At 37.5% G+C, this 21017-nt stretch overlaps 1 protein-coding gene across 3 annotated transcripts; it reads right to left on the bottom strand.

The window, feature by feature from the left end:
* Window positions 1-3166: 3166 nt before the first annotated feature.
* Window positions 3167-15635, bottom strand: LOC592990 (dehydrogenase/reductase SDR family member 1). 3 transcript variants are annotated; one of them, XM_030975513.1, is made up of 8 exons: window positions 15599-15635; window positions 10708-10853; window positions 9884-9945; window positions 9144-9287; window positions 7942-8021; window positions 7315-7447; window positions 6554-6706; window positions 3167-5666 (listed from the first exon to the last, which is right to left on the bottom strand). In XM_030975513.1, exons 2-8 carry the CDS (start codon window positions 10817-10819, stop codon window positions 5382-5384), a joined length of 969 nt encoding a protein of 322 aa, XP_030831373.1. In that variant the 5' UTR covers window positions 10820-10853; window positions 15599-15635; the 3' UTR covers window positions 3167-5381. The 3 variants fall into 3 exon arrangements, with proteins under 3 accessions (XP_030831373.1, XP_011671460.1, XP_797581.2); XM_011673158.2 differs by lacking the exon at window positions 15599-15635 and adding an exon at window positions 11571-11594; XM_792488.5 differs by lacking the exon at window positions 15599-15635 and adding an exon at window positions 11334-11525.
* Window positions 15636-21017: the final 5382 nt, after the last annotated feature.

Below are 21017 nucleotides of genomic sequence, written 5' to 3'. Positions count from 1 at the left end.
CAACAAACGCATAAAAAGGTATGACTTACAAAAGAAATGGAGAAAAAATGCCGGAAAATCATGTCACAACATCAACATTTGTAAATCAATTGTTTCGAATAAGAAATACATCATCCCCCCCCCCCCCCCCCATCAGTACGCCAGCGTTCAGGGGCTCATGTCTTCTCACCCCTATAACAAAAAAACGGGCACGCTTTCCCATTCTCGCACAATATGTCCACGATATGCGCGTATCGCTATTATAGAGACCTCCATTGATAAATACCGTATAGGTGGCATGCGCAATGTTTATGAAATTTAATTCCTGTGAACTTTCCGTTTCTTCGAATGGAATTGTATATGTGATTTAATTCAGGTTTTATTATTGTTACGTTCTTTTGGATTAAAAATACAAGCCTTTACTGTTATTTTTTTTTTTTTTTTGGAGGGGGGGGGGGCGTTTTGGGGGGCAAAAATGCGTTTTGCCCCCCCCCCCCCACTTTTTTGACTGGGGGGGGGGGCAACTGCTCCCCCTGCCCCCCCCCCCCCCCCCACTTCCGGCGCCATTGACAGTAAGCCTAAGAAGGAAACCTTGGAAGCATTATGCTTGTAATTAAGGTTCCCTTTACACAGTACGTTTGTTACATAATATATAAAACAAACAAAAACAAAAACAAAAGAAGAACAAAAACGGGTGTGTGGTGCAGCCAACCAACAAAATGTTGATAATACCGATGGTCTCCATCACTCGATGACCTTAAGAATTTTCATACTGAAGTAGAAGTTTATGTTTCAAGTATTTGAAAGTTGTTGAAATCATTGTTATTATAATGTATACATACATTGTGTTTCATATTGTACCATTGAGAAGGAAATAAATGTTAATAAATACAAACGAAAAATGTTTCTTCCATGCCCCAGAATGGGCCGTTTAAGAAATAAAAATCATCGTCATTGGGCCAGTATTAGTGATATCGCAATCAAATTGGACAAGGTCAAGGAATCGGAAAAATCTTATAATAATTGATTGATTGATTGGTTTTATTCGCCATATGCCTCGACTCTGATCAACAAAGGCCTACAACAAGAATAAAAGAATAAAAGATCAAAATGCAAGTCGGCTTGAACAGGATAAGCCATTAAAAAAAAATGTTTTAATTAGCATCCTGCATGCATTTTTGAAAAAAAGGAAGGAGGAGGCCTTTTTTTACCCCCTTCAAAATGGCCGCATTTTCCCTGACGTCCAGCCGGTCAGGCTATTTTTGTTTTCTTTACAGTTATTATCATAACTATCGTTTTTAACACTGACGTACCGTATCTTGTGATCGAGCCACTCTCCAAATTGAATGCATGATTGAAATTTGTCTTAAGTTGCCAATTAGTGTTTGATTAACTGTACATGAACTTTCAAAAATTCATAACTTCTAACTTTTACTTGTTTGTTTTAACCTTTCACTGACCTGTTTCAAGTTCATTTTTCTGCTTCTTTTAAACCAACTTAATATCAGGATGGACTTTTTTTAATACAAACTCACAACAAAGCAGCAAAGGACAGATATAGTATTTTTGTAAATGACAGAATGCGCCATTCCGTCACAACGGGAAAACTTTAAAACTATGTAATTGTTCTTTGCGATTACCTAAAGAATAACCAGGCCTAAATCTTGCAAGAAAAATGGTCCAAATTAAGAGAAATGAAGAAGAACAAAAAAACTGAGCCGTATTGGAAATGCACTCGCTCGCTTCTGTTTCTCACATTACGTCTTAATTGCCAAATAAGCGCTTACTCATGTTATAAATATAACTCCTAGTTCTAGACCATATTCTTGTATAATTTGTTTCATATCGCGGCCCGGCTAGCTTTGCATCTAAAGGTATAGGCTACTCCTTTTCTAACTGAAGTTATCATATTTTGCATGTACGGAAGAGGGGAATCAAGACATGGAAACGTGATGATATAAGTCAAAGAATGAACGATGCTTCGTATCATTGTTCAGGCTTATTAATATTATAAAAACGGGTCCATATCGAAATAGAACGGACTTATATACATTATAGGCCTAGCTAGTATGTTCAGAAGAGAGTGCATGGATATGCGAACGGCATTATTTTACTGCAAATATCGCGGTCTTGTGTCTACTTAAGACGTAGGGGCCGCCCCCACCCTGGTTCCTTTGCCCCTGGAAAAATAATGGCTGTAGTGATTAACGGAATAACGAAAATAGGTATACGGCCCCCAGGATACTAATTTTATTCTAATTATTGAAGGGGAAAAAAGACATAAAAGATAAGATGCATATATGCATGCAGCCATCAGTATTTATCCAGTTCTCACACACACATTGGCATATTTAAGAACTCCCCAACCTGACTCTTCAACATAATATACGCTGACAATTTGGTCAAGCTGGCATGCATGTCAACATGAAATGATGCCGCAACTGCATTACTACAGGAATATTCAAGAGACCATATTTTTTTTATCAGGCGGATAACAATATATATTTAATAGAATTTCCTTAGAAAGTCATACAATATATCCTCTATTTCTTCCAAAGACCAGAAGAAAAAAAAAACTGAATAGATATAGAGATCTATGACATCACAGGCCAATGAACCGAGGTAAAAAGGAGATTCTCTCTTTCATTACGGCGCCTATACTGATCTTTCAATAAATGTCACTTTCAATAATTTTCTTTCTTCATGCTTGGTCCCAATTTTTTTATTATTCCACGGATAATAAATTAAAACTTTGGATTTTTTTTGGGCTACGGGTCCGAGCCTGGCGACATTTATTCTTCTCCAAGAAATCATGTTCAACAAAGATGTACACAGACGATGATATTAGTGTGCATCTTTCCCAACCCCCTATTTTTCTTCTAGATATCACCCCGTCCCCCAACCGTAACTCTAAATCCGCTCCCTCTTCCAACCCCACCCCCACCTTCCTCTCTCTCTCTCTCTCTTTCACTCTACGTATAACTGTCTCAGCCTCTTTTTCCTTTCTTTCTCTCCCACTGTCCCTCTCTCCTTTTCCAAAGTCACCTAACTTCCATATTCCTTTTAAAAATCTTGGTTAATATTTAAGTCATTCCACTTTGTATATTCATTAAAAGAATTATATGAATGCTAAAATAATTTAAAAAAAACTCTGTATGCAACACAGATTACAATTTGACAAAAAATATGAATCAATATACCTGTATTTCATATATTTGAATAAAATTACAATGTTAAGAATTTAAATCTGATTGTCTAATAAGACACAATTGGCAGCAGAGTCAATCAACTACATTTAAAAAACACTATTATCAATACACTTTAAACAAATGTACAATTATACTGCATAGTGAACCAAAATTATCAATATTGCTATTTGCTTTAGATTTCAAGTTAAGGGCATTGGAAAGTAATTAAAAAATAACAGACTACAAAATATTACATTTAAAAAGGGAAACCAATTGTTTGAAATATATTATAACTTGATTTCAGGCATTGTAGGCCCTGAAATTGAAACACTTTTGTTTTTCCTTTTAGAACAGTGGCCCTGATAATCAGACATAAGAAAAAACTGTGATTATTGCTTAAAAGACTTACATAAGTGAAAATATTCTCAAATTTACGCCTGATCATTTTTCTGTATCCAACGACACAGAGATTAGTGAGTACACTTTAGGTGCAGATGCATACTTCACACACCCACTTGCCATTCATGTACATGTAAAAATATAATAATTAACATTGTGTCAATTGTTACTTTGATATTACAATATATTGTAAATATTTTTTTTAAACTATTCATTATTTTCATTCAAATAATAAACAGTACAAATGTCCATGCACTACGTAGTATACAGAAGCACATACTTTTGATCAGCATTTGTATTAACATGCCATCTAAAGGGAGTCAATTATGTAATTACAAATATCATGAGCAGTATACTACACATCTTGTCCTTACGTCAGGCATACATACAAGTTCCTATACTAAAAGAGGAAGCGCAATCTACACTCTACATTAGTTACGCGAGGCAAGAAATATTACTTATCTTTGTATAGAGAAGAATACATGATTGTTTTGTTAGACATTAAGTATTTGGTATCAATTCAATTTGGCATCTTGACTCACATAAATAAGACAATTTCATCACAAGAAAAAAAAAGGCTGACAAAGAGATTCAATGAATTAAGCCACTGCTGAAATACATGCATGGCCATTATAAAAAGTCATAAGAAGTGACAGCTTAAAATAATAAAAGTAACATTTGTATAGTGCTTAATACAGTGTTTATAGGTGCTTTACAATGTAGTTATCATTACTACGGCCATTGGATTCAATAATTGCTAATCTGCACAGGATAGTGCACATGAATTAACACAAAATATACCAGAGAAGCATTTGGGCATTTGTACAGTTAGTTTTAAGAATATCCCCTTCTTCTTTGGTATAAAACGTACAACAAAATAACAATTTGTTCTCATTACATTTAGGAATGTTTCATAGAGTAAATTACAAATTTGAATAAAAACAAGTAATGATGACCACTTATATTCAAAATCAGAGTGACCACTGTCTATTTCACAAAGCTGTTTTGATGTCAATTATAAGATTAAGACAAATGATGCTGTATTTACTAAACTTTAATCTTATACAGATACATAATTTAGTTTTTTTTGGTTTAAAATATATTCCAAGATAGGGTGATTAATACTTCAAAAACATAAATAATACCTTGTTTAACTCGACCCTCTTTACTCTTACTCTTTTCTGGAAAATACACATGGTTAGTATGCATACAAACCAATTCTATGGAAATGAAGAAGAACAAAACTATCTGTTTGGAGCAAAAAGGGCATTTAACCCATATTCTGTAACACAAATTTAATGCCTTTGTGGCTCCAACAGATGGAAAGATAATTAAGAATGGTTGTAGTAAGAAATAGTAGATTTGAATACATTAGTAAAATGTATACCTGATTATTCGTCATGTCGTTGATTTCAGTCATTTACAGTAATCCATTCTGTATTTAGTGATCTCTACATTATTTGCAGCAATAGCAAAGATTTTTTAACCAAGAATTGCACTAATAATCATTACATAACAACGCACTGGTGATAGAGATGTTTGCATGTACATGTTATCTTTTTACTGCAATAAGAGAGTGGTCAGTTCTTTATTCTTTTTACTTTCTCTATAGATTCAATTCACAAGTTTATTTACAACTTTCAATGTTGTAAGTATGTATAAAGATGACTCAACTTTGGCAGTATTGCATAGCAAGCATGTAGGATTTTTTCCTATTATTGTATAGGAATACGTATAATTACGAGTTGCACATACTTATCTCTGGTCTTTCTTCCTCCATGTTTTTCATGATTAGAAAGAGAAAAATGTGACCGATTAGAATTTGTGAGTAAAGGCGGCCAGGGCCCAGAAGGGAATCTTGATGAAGCCAGGGATCATAGCTCCAACCCAAGTGTGTCCACCCATCAGGGCCAGCGCCTTCAGCTGACGGTAGTTCATCGGCCTGTGGCCGTCGACGTCCGTGAAACCGTACTCTTCTGCAAGCTCCATCGTGAGGAGCACACGGCCCGTCTTCTTTATGACGTCCTTGTCGGCCGCGAGATTGACCACGCACTTGCCGGCGTACTCTGGGCTCTCTCCCATCAAGAAGATGTCCCGTTGCTGCGGGTGTGGGCACAGAGGGATATATCGTTAACACAAACACATTGAGAACAAAGTGCAGACCTGCCAACCTATGGAGTTCAAAATCGGTATTCTTTAATCCCAAAAGTTCTATTTTTACTGACAAAAACTGTATTAAAAAAAAAAAAAACATGGATCATTGCCTCTTACAGTTCCTACAAACGGGAAAATTTTTGTATGGATCATTGGTTGAATATGCATGATTTTGTCATGACTGGTGTTGAACCAATGAACATCCCCAAATTTCTGATGTGAGATGCATGTAGTATAATTTAGAGGAGAAAATGGGCATTTTGCCATTGAAAATGGCAACACACACACAAAATACAAAACAAACAAAACTCTTTTTGGAGAAAATCATATTTTATGGAGGAAAATTGTACTGTCGTATCTACTTCTAAAAATTGTACGAAACACGATTAAATCATACTGGTTGGCAGGTCTGCAAAGTGGTATAGATCGTGTGATAATGTACGAAGCTCATTCAGGCCCTCTTCATTTGCCTCCATTTTAACAATGACAATATCATTTAGAAACTGCTCATTTTCCACTGAATGACCATTTTCTAGAATGTCAGTATACCCTTTTTCTGGTTCTCTCTTCTCAAAAATAGGCCGTGGCATTTCAGACTTCTGCATAAGCCCTCCAAACATATCTATTGAAATCACTAGCATTTAAAAAAGGGTCTATCCCTCTACTTGAAGATAACTCTATTTTCAACCATGCCCTAGTCTATGTACATTGAATGAGCTACTACAAACCAACTACCCCTCCCCTTCCCTCCTTCCTGCCCCCCCCCCCCCCTTCCCCTCCTACCTCCCCCTAGATTGAACTATGTAGGACAAAATCCCTTTTCAGATTCTTACCTTTGCTTCGTATCCTCCAACTTTAAAGCTCATGTCGGGATCTTTGAACTTTTCAAGGATTTGTTCTGTTTTGACTGCACCAGGCCAGAGTGAGATCGCTGCTACACCATGCTTCTTCAACTCATGAGCACAATCTGTTGCTAACCTGTCAACCTATAATGTACACATAGAAAAGATCATGCTTGAAGAAACAATGTCCAGTCGCATTGAAACCTGTATATAGAGACCACTCAAGGGGGATAAGAAAAAAAGTGGTCTTAATAGGCAGGTGGTCTTGATGTACAGTTCCTTTCGTACACATTTCAGCGGGATACATTATTCAAGGAAAACAATAAAATGTCATGTTTGATTCAGGAGTATAACATGTACATGTACATGCTCATCTGCAAGTACCCTGTCCCGTTTTGTCATGTCAATATCACATATCAGATTGTGCCATTTCAAAATATAATGACAACAAAATAAGGGGTTGAAAGAGTAAGCCATAACATTACCCTGTCATAATCTTTCTAATGCCACCTTCAGATTTAGTTACTTCCTTTTAACAGATTATAACATCTTCTAATCATTACTTCCTCCTTATTTTTACAGATAACTTCAAATCATATCAGCCGATTGATAACACTTTCTATATGGAGTGCATATGAACATTGGAGATTGAAGTTGATGGATACAGATTGAATAAAAATAATTGGGATGATTTTATTAACTGAATGTAAATTAAAATATTCCCAGATTCTTATTTTTTAGTTGAAACTTACCGCAGCTTTCCCAACCCCATAGGCGACGTTGAAGAGGTATCTGAGCCCACCTCCTGACGAGATATTCACAATGAGACCCTGTTTGGCTGGAACCATCAGTTTGGCTGCATACACTGAACATATGTAATGATTCCTGTCAATCAAAAAGGATAACAAATAGGGACAAAATATTGACTTTTAACATGGCATCCCTAATATATGTATGATAACTTGGTCAACCATGTATGTTTATTTTTTAACTGAAAAAAAAAAGGCATTTATATATTTCACTTGTCTGACACGGCCGGTTGTAGCAACCACTCCAAAAATCAAGATTTAATTTAGGAACTTTGAAATTATCTTGATCTACGGAGACACAAACGAACGAACCTTTGTATTATACATATATCACTAAAACTGAAAAGCACAAGGCTCAAAAAGCTGATGCAGGTACATCGGATAACACACACAAACGGAAGTATCTTCACGCATTTAATATTTATTATGTGAGGGCATTTCAAGAAAAGTTAATCTCATATTATATTGCTGCTTGGATGGTTTCCTATACTGGAATAAAATAGATTATTACGGTAAGTACTTTTCTTATGTTGATTAACCTATACTAGACCTCAAGTCTCCTGTACTTACCTCAGACCAACATTGTTGATATCATCCCAAATGGTTTCAGGTAGCTCCCAGAATGGGGTATTCACTGCGCCCATAAGAGCCTGCAAAAGAATATTAAAGGATATGTTAAAATATGCATGTACAAGGTTATATTAACCTCAAGCTAAAGTGTACATGATACAGAACAATCTATGCAATTTATTATGATATCATAGATTGCGGTACTGATAAACAACCAACCACAAATAGGTGGAGAAGTAATTTGATGGAAGTGGTGCAATTTTTCTCTTTGAAAAAGATTACTTGTAAGCTTATAGGCCGTACAAAGCAAAACCATCATTTGAAGTTGCGCGCTCATGCAAAAAATAGTCAATCAAGATCGACTGTAATGAATGTTCATTTGAATTTAGTTTAAACAGATTCACAATTTGTATTACCTTTGCCTTGAAACAAGACTAGGTATGACATTGTAAGTTTCCTTCAAGTACACTACACAGTACTACAGATAAGTGCTCTGTGTGTTTGTATGCATTATACCCTTTGCCTGATATAGCAGTACACTTGTACATAGACTAGATAGACATGCTAGATGGTGGTAGCTGGAAACTGAGTAGCTGGTTGTTTGTGGAGAATCTACTCTAATTTATTGCATCCTTGGGTGTTTTAATGCCGAAGAAGCAGAATAAGGAGGTAAAAAGGTTAGTTTTTCCTTTGAATGTATTATTTTGTGATATTAAGATAAGAAAGATTGTTTATTTGATGTTTAAATAGTGATGAGTTTCTATTAAGATTGTGTTTGTGCGCCACACCTTTCAGTACATTCATTTGTGTACAATAGTTGTTAATATACAGTACAGTGTTATTATAGAACTTAAAAAGTATTTCATAGCCGAGTCAGGTTTATTTATATTATTGCAAATGCAAGTGGAATAATGTGATGTTTACTTTGGTAATCTGTTTTATGTTGAATTGTTAGAATACTTACAAAAGGAAAGTATGTATGGAAATTGTATGGATAGATGTAGGTCACCAGTGTGCCTGACAGAAATTGGCACTTCTTTGTTATGATAATGCAGGATTCAAGGTTGATCACCTGTTGATCATCTGTTGATCCCTCGCATCCACCACCCTTCATCCTTCTTTCACAGTACCATGTCAATGTGTTTTTTAAAGAGATGTAAAATAAAATTGAATTGAATTGAATTGTATCTTTGTGGACTTACAGAAACTGCAGCGTATGCATTGTTGACTAGGACATCCAGATGGCCATTCTGTTCTTTCTCTATCCTTTCGAAAAGTGCTTTGATCTGGTCATCTTTGGAATGGTCACACTGGACTGGAACACATTTGCCTCCTCTGTCGTCTATCTACAGGAAAGAGAAACACGAAAGGGAGTGAATAATAAATGAAAACAAAATAATAAAGTCTAAGATATATCACATGAAAATGATTTTTTTTTTTTTAATCCCAGGGAAGTCTAATCATCTTCAATGCTGTTCTTCCTGAGGGCCTTGCAACTCTCATTACCCCAGCAAGTGCAAGGTACCCATTTACACCTGGGCGGAAAGTGGCAAATGTGGATTAATGTCTTGCCGAAGGACATTAGTGCTGTGCTGGGATTCATATATGTGCCTCCCATCTTATACTTATAGTTTATAAATTCCTGAGAGAACATACATTCTGTATGACACGAATCACGTCATAAAATCACGTTCAACTGAATTGCTTAAGTTCTCTGAAAATACAAGGATAAAGTTAAACACAGGGGTCTTACATCTTATCCTTGTAAGAAAATCACAGCATTTGATAACCCTAAAATCTGGAGGTCTCTCGGCCAAAATCTCAGCCATGGAATAAAGAAACTTCATATACTTTTGCTCTTTCCGTTTATAAATTCATGTTATGTCAAGCAACTGATTAATACAAGAGTTCACTTGGTTCTCAGATTGGAGGAATGACTTACTTCTCTTGCTGTTTCTTCCAATGACCCTCCGACTCCATCTTGCTTTGGTTTCAATGTTCTTCCTACAAAATAAATCACAATAGAAGAAAAAAAATGAACTCAAAAAAAATAAAAAAATATTCAGAAATAAAAAAATGTCTAAAACATCAGAAGAATTTGTGCACAGATGGCCAGAAAAATAATTCTTGAATTAAGATGATGGTTGCTACGATACCATGATCAAAATCGTTTATACTAAAGATAATAACCATAATCAAACTATTGCTGGTAATGTCTATGGAAATTAATTAAATTATCTGCCCCATATGGAGCATTTAAACATTTTAGCACCCAGTAATGAAAATCTATTATGCAATACAGCTCCCTATGTAGACAATTTTACTGCACCGATTGAGAAGTTGCAATATTTGTCCTCAAATATTTGCAATTCAGCTTTACACCATGTTTGTTTTTCCAGAGAAGTACATGTATAAAAGAGAGTCATCACATCACAACCATGGCAATAACATCAATAAATCATTTACAAATTTGAAATAGCACAGACGCATTCTTAATCAGAGGAGAATAACCTTCACACTCCTAAAGTAATGATACTTCTAAATTCACTGCCTTATAATGCAAAAGTTACAGGATTCTTACAACAAAAAAATGTTCTTACAATAGTATTCAGAATGATTGCATTATTTAAAAACATCATAAGCTAAATTCTCCTGCCATCCACATGTACATGTACACCACTATACTCATAGGAGTAAATTGCCAGCTGATGTGATTCCCTATAAATAAAAATTCACTCCAAAGTGTTTTTAACACGATGTACTTACCTGTGATGTAGACTGTAGCTCCTGCTTCTCCCAGCTGCAGAGCAATTCCCTTGCCAATACCCCTGGTAGCTCCAGTCACAAGACACACTTTACCAGCTAGTCGACCACTCATCTTGAATGAATCTTATTATCACTTCTAGATAAATCTATAGAAATACACAGAGATAACAAATATTGCTCAATGAGATTTGAATATTCCTGAATGTCTACAACCTGACTATTGCTAATTACGTCAAAGAAGTTAAATGGTGTCATATCACTGACAAAGCTGGATAGCTGAAAAATATTGAGGTAAAGATTTTGTATTAATATAAAAGATTAACTTTCGATCACACAGATTACCAATACAGACAAACTATTGAACTTTCAAGATTGGGATTTAAACAAGTTATGAATCATACATTTTCTTTTTAAAATATGACATTTGAAAAAAAAAAATTTAAATCAACATTAGCTATAACAACATTATTCCTGCTTGCCCTGTGTTCCAAAATATTACAATCCCAGATTGACATGCGACTGATTAAAGACATCTCTATTAAAATTTTAGCTTTTACATACCAACTACATGCAGTAAAAGTACACAACAGCAAGGTGCAATGTGCTACAAAGTACAAACAACTTGCCTGTAATGTATTCCAATCTCACTGTAATATTCTGGCTGGTAACAAATTTGCACAGGTTGAAGATATATATTGTTGTAGTGCCCTCAACAAATTAATTGCAGCTCAGAAATCATGTTCAATATACTAAGTATTTGACAAAAGATTTACAATAAGCTCATGCCACTTTAATCCCACAGTGTACTTGAGAGTACCAATAACCAAATGAGAATACAATCAACCTTGAACAAAGTCACCTACGTAATGTTGATAAGACTGATCTGCGTGATGATCAGACAAACAATGACAGATACTAGACTCATATAATCATATGGAGACAGATTTATTTCAAACAGATGTGCTTGGAGCAGTCACGTGACCATAATCTGTGTCCTAGGTGACCTACTTGGAGACCAAAGGTCAAATATGTGATTGTGCAGATACTGTATATCACCAACCACATGAGTTATTATCAGCTGGAAGGAAACTGAGGACAGTGTGCATATTTGCATCAAGCTCTCAATGAAGATCGGTTGCTCTAGAGGCAAATATAAAGTGCTATAACCTCTTTCATCCTATCGTTTGATTAATGATAAAGATATATTGCAAAAGAAATATTTAAAATCCACAATAGCTTGCAAGCAAGGTCATTTATTCTAGAGATATAATATTCTCATTTACAAGATTATTAACGTAAATTAACAACCAATATCTTAATTTTACTTCCAACCTATCTCATGAAATATAGATGACGAAGAATTAATTAAAGCCTTTTTTCATGCACTAAATAAAGTTTAAACAGATAAGGAACATAAACAGAACTTGAACTGGATCAAGTACTTTGACAAAGATAAGCTATATAGCATGTAATCTTATCACCAAAGTTCTTTACTGTACAATTTCAACCATACTAGACTATTTCTAAATATACATGTAGCATCTAAGGGCTTAATATGATCCATCATTATCCACATGCAGCCAGTTTGGCCTTAACAGTTTTGTGAGAAGGAGTATACATGTACATGTAGTTTTCTCCTCGCTATTTCTCTATGTACGTGTACATACCTTTTGTCTCTCTTTTTCTCTCTCTCTCTACCCTGTGACCCTTCTTGCCAAAGTTCTGTCTGCTTTAACGTGACTCAACATGTGCTCCTAAATTCATCTCTACAGTATTAATGACACACTATGAATTCCTGATTTATCAATATAGAATTCAATCCAATAATCTTCATTCTTCAATCAAATAATTATTGTATCTCATGTATTTAATTGAGTCTCATGATTCTCATGATCTCATCATCATCATTTATCAATAATCAAAGTCAGCATTTTCCATTTTACAACTGAAGGGGTTACTGACTTTCATACCATAACACTTATTTCCTTGGTTTCTTCTTGTCTCAAGCATCTTCCTCATTTCAACCAAACTTACCAAGTTGCTGTAATCATATTTCAAGCATGCACAATTTCAATTTCATAAAGTTTCTGGATGGTTATACAATACTGCACTAGTATTAGTAAACAACGTCTCTCTATTGCATTGGGACAGTCTGTGGTCTGTAAGGCTGTGCACAACAGTGTAATGAGGTACCTGAGTACACTCCCAGGCTTACAAGCGAATACTCAAATATTCGGACGCCATGTTTTTTTATAATTTGTTTGATTTTTTTTTGCCACCACTATACCACTGGAGCAGTATCCCAAGTCCTTTGCCGAAAACGCATGCAATTACTTCGAGTTGCAGTTGAAGGCGCCGATTTAATAACAATAATAACAGTAAACAATGTTGTTTTAAAAACCAAAGATGGCAGAATAATCCATTTTCCTCCGAGTCCAAACAGAAATCCGGACATTTGGTCCCAGTTTCTGAGTGGTGAGTTTGACAGTGCTTGAGTTGGGAAACATTTTTACCGACAGCATCATGCCAGCGGCCGCCGCTCTCCCTGGCACGGGTAAGCGTCGGCCTGGACAGTGATTTTTTTTTTTTTTTTTTGCGGCCGAATATACGAGTACGAGAAATCGTACTCGAGTAGTTGTCAACTGTGCGGGTAGTCGAGCGTTCGACTACATGTCGCAGCCCTATATTGTACAAGTTTCCTTTTAAATTTTTTTTTTTTATTTAGAAGGTGATTAGCAAAATTAAGTTGCTGACTCTTAAAACAAATGTGTCAAGACAAGGCTTAAAGAGTCACAGCCAGGTAACAAGATTCAGAGTTTGATCTTGTCTTCTTAAATATTCTGACATTTCTGTAACTAGTAAACTCTTTTTTACTAAAACTAAGAGTAAAAGAAGATCTAAGACAAGTGCCACTCCCCCCCCCCCCCTCGGAACTTTCCTTTCTGGCGCACACACGCACAAAGTCTAGTAAGATAGTGCTGCAACTTACCCAGAACTTTATTAAATACACATTAATCGCAGCTGAAATTTACTCAGTCCAAGACAAAATGCTCTCTGACTCTGGGCCCCGGCCCCCCACTCAGTGTTATTTAGAGTAGTGCTGTAGTCAAACGTTTAACCGTCCGGTATCCGACCGCCCATGGCGGATTCCGTTTTCAATTGGACGGTTTCGTTTTCCCGATTTTTTTTTTTTTTTTTTTTTTAAGTTTCGATTTATGCCCCTCCACCTGGCACTATGCCTGGCAATGTCTCCCAGCTCAGTAATCTGTGTGTTGACTCACCACTCCAAAACTAGAACAACACTCCAATTTGTCTGTCATCTTGGTTTGAAAGTAATCTTTGTAATAGATCTCATCATCTCAATATGTAGTTTATAATAATAATTCATCCAACTTTTACACAAGGTTCTGTTCTAGGTCCTCTACTGTTTTTAATTTACATTAATGATCTTACACATTCTTCTAAAAACAACATTGTTACTATTATTTGTGACAAGTTCACAAGCACAAATCGGCCCCTTTAAATGCACCTCGCAGTTAAATGAAAGTTGCCGACAGAGTCGGTAAAAAAAAAAAAAAAAAAAAAAAAAAAAAACAATTTTTTAAATTTTTTTTTTATTTAAAGATGAAGTTGAGTTCTGGTCATGCGATTGCATTGTGAAAGAAACGGTGTGGAACCGACCAGAAAAGGTTGATCATCTAGCATATTAGAATTTGTGTGTATTGCAAGGTTCTGGAATCATCAAAATGATAAGAAATATGGCCAAGTCTTGGTAAAGTTACAAACACTTGCACAGAAAGATGTATATGGGACTACACGAACACGTGGCGTAAAAATCCGGCCCCCCGATTTTTACTATGTTACATGCATATTTAGAATATGAGGGCATTTGAAGAGCCATGCTTTTCAAGGAACATGTCTTAACTGATTTTCTTCCACACTTGCATAATAAGAATGAGTAATGCTCACAAATTATTTTTCACCTCTTCCCAGAACTCAACCTTCTCTTTAAAAAAAAAAAATTTTTAAAAATCGTTTAACCGAAAACCGTCCAGTTTTGACTGGCGGTTAAACGGAATTGGAGATATCCGTGATGTTACAGCACTAATTTAGAGTACGCATATGCTCGTACCCTCTTTTTGAAAGCACCCCCTATCTGAGGACTGCCATCATTTCCGAACCCCCCTTTCGCGGGCTTTTCGCAGGCTTTTCCTGCCTTGGAGACCCCCCTAAATCAGGAAAAATACTCAATGTACCCCCCTAAATTCGGAATAAGATCTCAGGAGTCCAAAGAGATGAGAGAAAAAAAGAAAAATACCCCCTTTTTAAAGAAATCTCCGGGTAAAAAGTCAAATACATCCCTTTTTTTACAATTCTCGGGCCGGACTTTGTCGCACGAAAAGTACCTTACCGGACATTTTGGCAACACGCATGCGGTCATTCCGACCTCTGAGTGGGGGGGCCGGGCTCTGGGCCAGAGCCATTGGAGCTGGAGAAGTCTAGCTAGCTCTGCAAATTCTGCAAAATACCCAAAACTTGCATGTCAACAGCAGCAGCATTTTTTTCCTTTTTCTATCCATGAGGATTTCCATCTGACACGTGAGGCAAATCATGACTTATGCAATCTAGCCAAAAATGGCGCGCCAAGGCCCAAGCCCGAGCCCCAACGCACGAGTTCCGGGGAGGTTCACGCGCAGAATCCGTTGGCTGTAATCGGGCTTTGGCTTGGCCCTTGGCTCCACCTTCCACTGCACTAGATCTAGATCTATGTCTAAAATCAACATTTTGCGACAAAACACCTCTTTAGAAAGATAGAATGCATAACTTCACCCAAGCACTTCATAATAACAGCATCGAAATCAAATGAAAGATTCAAGTTAATCTTACTTACCAGAGTTTCACTTCAGACAGTGCCTAGTTGAAAAAACGGTAGCATATATTGGCACCAAGATTAAGGGCGATATGAATATTCATTATTCCCTACGTCACAGACGTGCGGCGTGCGTACTCTGTCATATACACATGTACTCAGTACACGAGTACGTTCGTAAGCATTAGTACATGTACATTGCTCCGGAATGAAGAGAATCATTATAAAGGACGAATTACTCCGTGAAGCCAAGTACAAGCAGGGAATTGAAAATGGCAAAAGTTCCTCGGAGCGGCTATACACTCCCTAATCTAGCTAGTTTTGTAATGATAGTTTATTTAGGAAAATGGATATTTAGTACTGTTTAGTTGTTCAATAACATCACTCAGTTTGATTTGATTCGAGATATATCTCATTAATGAAAGAGTATAAAGGCTATATGAGTCTCACACGAACGATCGCCACTAATTTTGGTGCCAACACCGTTAAACCATGCTCCAAATTAAATAATACAATTTGTGTGCCCAACAAAGACCCGGGGTTGGAATATTTAGGAGAACGGAAGATTGATATTGTTAATTTGTTCCATAACATCACTCAGTTTGATTTGATTCGAGATATATCTCATTAATACAACAGTATGAAGGCTGTATGAGTCTCACACGAACGATCGCCACTAATCTTGGTGCCAACACCGTTAAACCATGCTCCAAATTTAGCAATACGTTTGGTGTGTCTATAAAGACCTGGGGTTGGAATATTTAGGAGAACGGAAGATTGATATTGTTAAGTTGTTCAATAACATCACTCAGTTTGATTTGATTCGAGATATATCTCATTAATACAACAGTATAAAGGCTGTATGAGTCTCACACGAACGATCGCCACTAATCTTGGTGCCAACACCGTTAAACCATGCTCCAAATTTAGTAATACAATTTGTGTGCCCTATAAAGACCCGGGGTTGGAATATTTAGGAGAACGGAAGATTGGTGTTGTTTATTTGTTCCATAACATCACTCAGTTTGATTTGATTCGAGATATATCTCATTAATGAAAGAGTATAAAGGCTGTATGAGTCTTACACGAACGATCGCCACTAATCTTGGTGCCAACACCGTTAAACCATGCTCCAAATTTAGTAATACAATTTGTGTGCCCTATGAAAGACCCGGGGTTGGATTATCTGGGAGAACGGAAGATTGATATTGTTAAGTTGTTCCATAAAATCACTCAGTTTAATTTGATTCGAGAAATATCTCATTAATAAAACAGTATAAAGGCTGTATGAGTCTCGAACGAACCATCGCCACTAATCTTGGTGCCAACACCGTTAAACCATGCTCCAAATTTAGTAATACAATTTGTGTGCCCTATGAAAGACCCGGGGTTGGAATATTTAGGAGAACGGAGGATTGATATTGTTAATTTGTTCCATAACATCACTCAGTTTGATTTGATTCGAGATATATCTCATTAATAAAACAGTATAAAGGCTTTTAAGTCTCACACGAACGATCGCCACTAATCTTGGTGCCAACACCGTTAAACCGTGCTCCAAATTTAGCAATACGTTTGGTGTGTCTATAAAGACCCGGGGTTGGAATATTTAGGAGAACGGAAGATTGATATTGTTAACACTCAGTTTGATTTGATTCGAGATATATCTCATTAATAAAACAGTATAAAGGCTGTATGAGTCTTACACGAACGATCGCCACTAATCTTGGTGCCAACACCGTTAAACCATGCTCCAAATTAAGTAATACAATTTGTGTGCCCAACAAAGACCCGGGGTTGGAATATTTAGGAGAACGGAAGATTGATATTGTTAATTTGTTCCATAACATCACTCAGTTTGATTTGATTCGAGATATATCTCATTAATACAACAGTATGAAGGCTGTATGAGTCTCACACGAACGATCGCCACTAATCTTGGTGCCAACACCGTTAAACCATGCTCCAAATTTAGCAATACGTTTGGTGTGTCTATAAAGACCTGGGGTTGGAATATTTAGGAGAACGGAAGATTGATATTGTTAAGTTGTTCAATAACATCACTCAGTTTGATTTGATTCGAGATATATCTCATTAATACAACAGTATAAAGGCTGTATGAGTCTCACACGAACGATCGCCACTAATCTTGGTGCCAACACCGTTAAACCATGCTCCAAATTTAGTAATACAATTTGTGTGCCCTATAAAGACCCGGGGTTGGAATATTTAGGAAAACGGAAGATTGATATTGTTAATTTGTTCCATAACATCACTCAGTTTGATTTGAATCGAGATATATCTCATTAATGAAAGAGTATAAAGGCTGTATGAGTCTCACACGAACGATCGCCACTAATCTTGGTGCCAACACCGTTAAACCATGCTCCAAATTTAGTAATACAATTTGTGTGCCCTATGAAAGACCCGGGGTTGGATTATCTGGGAGAACGGAAGATTGATATTGTTAAGTTGTTCCATAAAATCACTCAGTTTGATTTTATTCGAGAAATATCTCATTAATAAAACAGTATAAAGGCTGTATTAGTCTCGAACGAACCATCGCCACTAATCTTGGTGCCAACACCGTTAAACTATGCTCCAAATTTAGTAATACAATTTGTGTGCCCTATGAAAGACCCGGGGTTGGATTATCTGGGAGAACGGAAGATTGATATTGTTAAGTTGTTCCATAAAATCACTCAGTTTGATTTGATTCGAGAAATATCTCATTAATAAAACAGTATAAAGGCTGTATGAGTCTCGAACGAACCATCGCCACTAATCTTGGTGCCAACACCGTTAAACTATGCTCCAAATTTAGTACTACCTTTTTTGTGCCCTATAGGCTAAAGACCCAGGGTTGGATTCTTTAGGAGAATGGAAGATTGATATTGTTAAATTGTTCCATATCATCATTCAGTTTGATTTGATTCGAGATATATCTCATTAATAAAACAGTATAAAGGCTGTATGAGTCTCGAACGAACCATCGCCACTAATCTTGGTGCCAACACCGTTAAACTATGCTCCAAATTTTGTGATACATTTTGTGTGCCCTATAAAGACCCGGGGTTGGATTATTTAGGAGAATGGAAGATTGATATTGAGAAGTTGTTCGATAACATCACTCAGTTTGATTTGATTGCGCATTATGTCTCTTAATAATGGTGTAAAAGTCTCTAACGAGAAGAAAATAAAGAGAGAAAGAGAGAGAGAGAGAGAGAGAGAGAAGAAAAAGATGTGAAAGGGAAAGAGGAGAGAAAGGAAAAGAAAGAAGAGGAAAAAGAAAAAGAAAAAGGGGGAGGGGAAGAAAGAGATCAGGGGGAGGGGGCCGAAATGGGCCTTGCCTCCCATGATGTTGCTTCCACTTCCCCCTCCCAGCCAAAAAAAAAAGAGAGAAGAAGGAAAGGGAAAGCAAAAAGGAAAAGAGGAGATAACGGAAAGGGAAAAAAAAGAGGAAGAAGATAAGAAAAGAAGGGGAATATTAGTTACTATTTTTTCCGCCAACAAGTTGTGGATCCGGGGGGGGGGGCCAAAAGGCCCTTGCCTCTTCCCCCCCCCCCCCTCCCCCACCGCCAAAAAAGAAGTGGAAAGGGGGGAAGGGAAAGAGGAGAGCTAAAAGGGAACAAAAAAGAGGAAGCGGGGGGGGGGGGGGGGGTAAGAGGACACTTTTTTTGGGGGTCTCGAAATTTGAAAATTTGACATTTTGTTCCGTAGGGGAGGGGGGGGGTTGAGGTCACCTTTTTAAGGACAGCCATTGGCATAATTAAAAATATAATTAAAAAGGGGGGGTTGCTCCAAGATACACACATAACAAAAAACCGAACAGGGGGAGGTTCAACCCCAAATCCCCCTCCCCCCTTCGTACGTGCCTGCTCTTCTAATTACAGTTTTCGACTCTTAATCCTCGTTTGTTTTCAGTCCCCCCCCCCCCCCTCCCGCGCGAAGCGCGGAAGCTTGTACATTTCATTAAATCATTAGAGAAAGAAGACGATTTGTTGTACCGTTCCCGACTCTTAATCCACACCTCCTGCGCCAAGCGCGGAAGCTTTGACATTTAATTCAATTATTAGAGAAACAAGACGATTCGTTGTACCGTTCTCGAAATTAATCCTTGTCTGAATACAGTTTTTCCCCTCCAGCGCGAAGCGCGGAAGCTTTTAAGTTTCATTAAATCATTAGAGAAACAAGACGATTCGTTGTACCGTTTTCGACTCGTTTTGTCTGCTCCTTTTTCTTCATACGTCCTCTTCCTCTCCTCTCTATTTTGGTTTGTTTTTTTGGAGGGGGGCCGCCCACACTGACCCCTGGCTACGCGCCTGCGGTCAGATGAACATCTTTTGATACCTTGTCCGCCCCCGGAAACTCATGGGTTGAAGGCAAATTACGGTCAGATAAGTATTCAGAGGCCCGCCTCAGGGCCCCTGGTGGGGTCGAGGGTGCGGAAACCCCTGAATCTCAGGGGTTTCAGGCATTTGATTACGGTCAGATGAACATATTTTTATACCTTATTTGTGAAACTGGCAGGACACTGATTTACGTGAGGTCCAGCGAGCGGAGCCCCAAGAAGCTCAGGTGTTTTAGGCATTACATTACCGTCAGATTAGCATCCAGTAGGATCTAGGGGGCAGAGCCCCTGGAAGCTCGGGGGTTTAGGCATTTGATTACGGTCAGATGAACAGACACTGGCAGGACACTGATTGGCGTGAGGTCCAGCGGGCGGAGCCCCCAGAAGATCAAGGGTTTTAGGCACTAAATTGTGGTCAGATGAGTATCAAGGGGCCTGCCCAAGGGCCCTTGGTTGGGTCCCGGGGACAGAGCCCCCGGAAGCTCAGGGGTTTTAGGCGTCTAATAGTACGGTCAGATGAGCAATTTATTTGATACCTTATTTTGTTGTGACACTGGTAGTTAACTATTCTTTCTTTCTTGCTCTCTTTCTTTCTATTTCTCTTTAAAATGCAATTGCTTTTTTTTTGGGGGGGGGGGGGAACCTGGAGGCTCCCGATCCCCGCCGTTCAGCGGGCCCTGACATGTAGCCATCTCAAGAAGCATATTTCTTGCCTGGCTGTTAATTTACAAACGCATACAAAAGTATAATTTACTAAAGAATGAGGACAAATCTCGGAAAATTATGTCATTTCAGCATTATTTGTAAACCACCATTATGGAATTAGAAATAAACCACGTTTAAATTTTATTTCCCCCGAGCCCCCTCCCCGATCAATACGCCAGTTCCCCCCCCCCCGATCTACTCTTTGTTGGCGGAAAAATCGCAACTGATCTCCCCTACCTTTCTTTTTTCTCTTATTTTTTTTCCCTTTCTCTCTTCTTTCCCTTTTCCATTCCCTTCCTTCTCTCTCTTTGTAAGATTTGATGGGGGGGGGGGAGGGTGAGGGGGAGGTAAGGTCATTTCGGCCCCTACCCTTCTCCACATGTT

Source organism: Strongylocentrotus purpuratus, unplaced genomic scaffold (assembly GCF_000002235.5).
Source record: "Strongylocentrotus purpuratus isolate Spur 01 unplaced genomic scaffold, Spur_5.0 spur5_scaffold_8, whole genome shotgun sequence".
Lineage (NCBI taxonomy): Eukaryota > Metazoa > Echinodermata > Echinoidea > Camarodonta > Strongylocentrotidae > Strongylocentrotus > Strongylocentrotus purpuratus.
Note: the sequence above shows the minus strand (reverse complement) of the source record. Positions and strands in the feature narration are given on the sequence as shown.

Excerpts from the sequence above, each read along its gene's own strand:
- LOC592990 (XM_030975513.1), bottom strand. The coding sequence starts at position 10,819 with ATGAGTGGTCGACTAGCTGGTAAAGTGTGTCTTGTGACTGGAGCTACC. Across the intron at positions 7,448-7,941 it reads ATCAACAATGTTGGTCTGAG|GAATCATTACATATGTTCAG; the intron begins GTAAGTACAGGA and ends TTTGATTGACAG. Across the intron at positions 6,707-7,314 it reads ATGGGGTTGGGAAAGCTGCG|GTTGACAGGTTAGCAACAGA; the intron begins GTAAGTTTCAAC and ends TGTACATTATAG.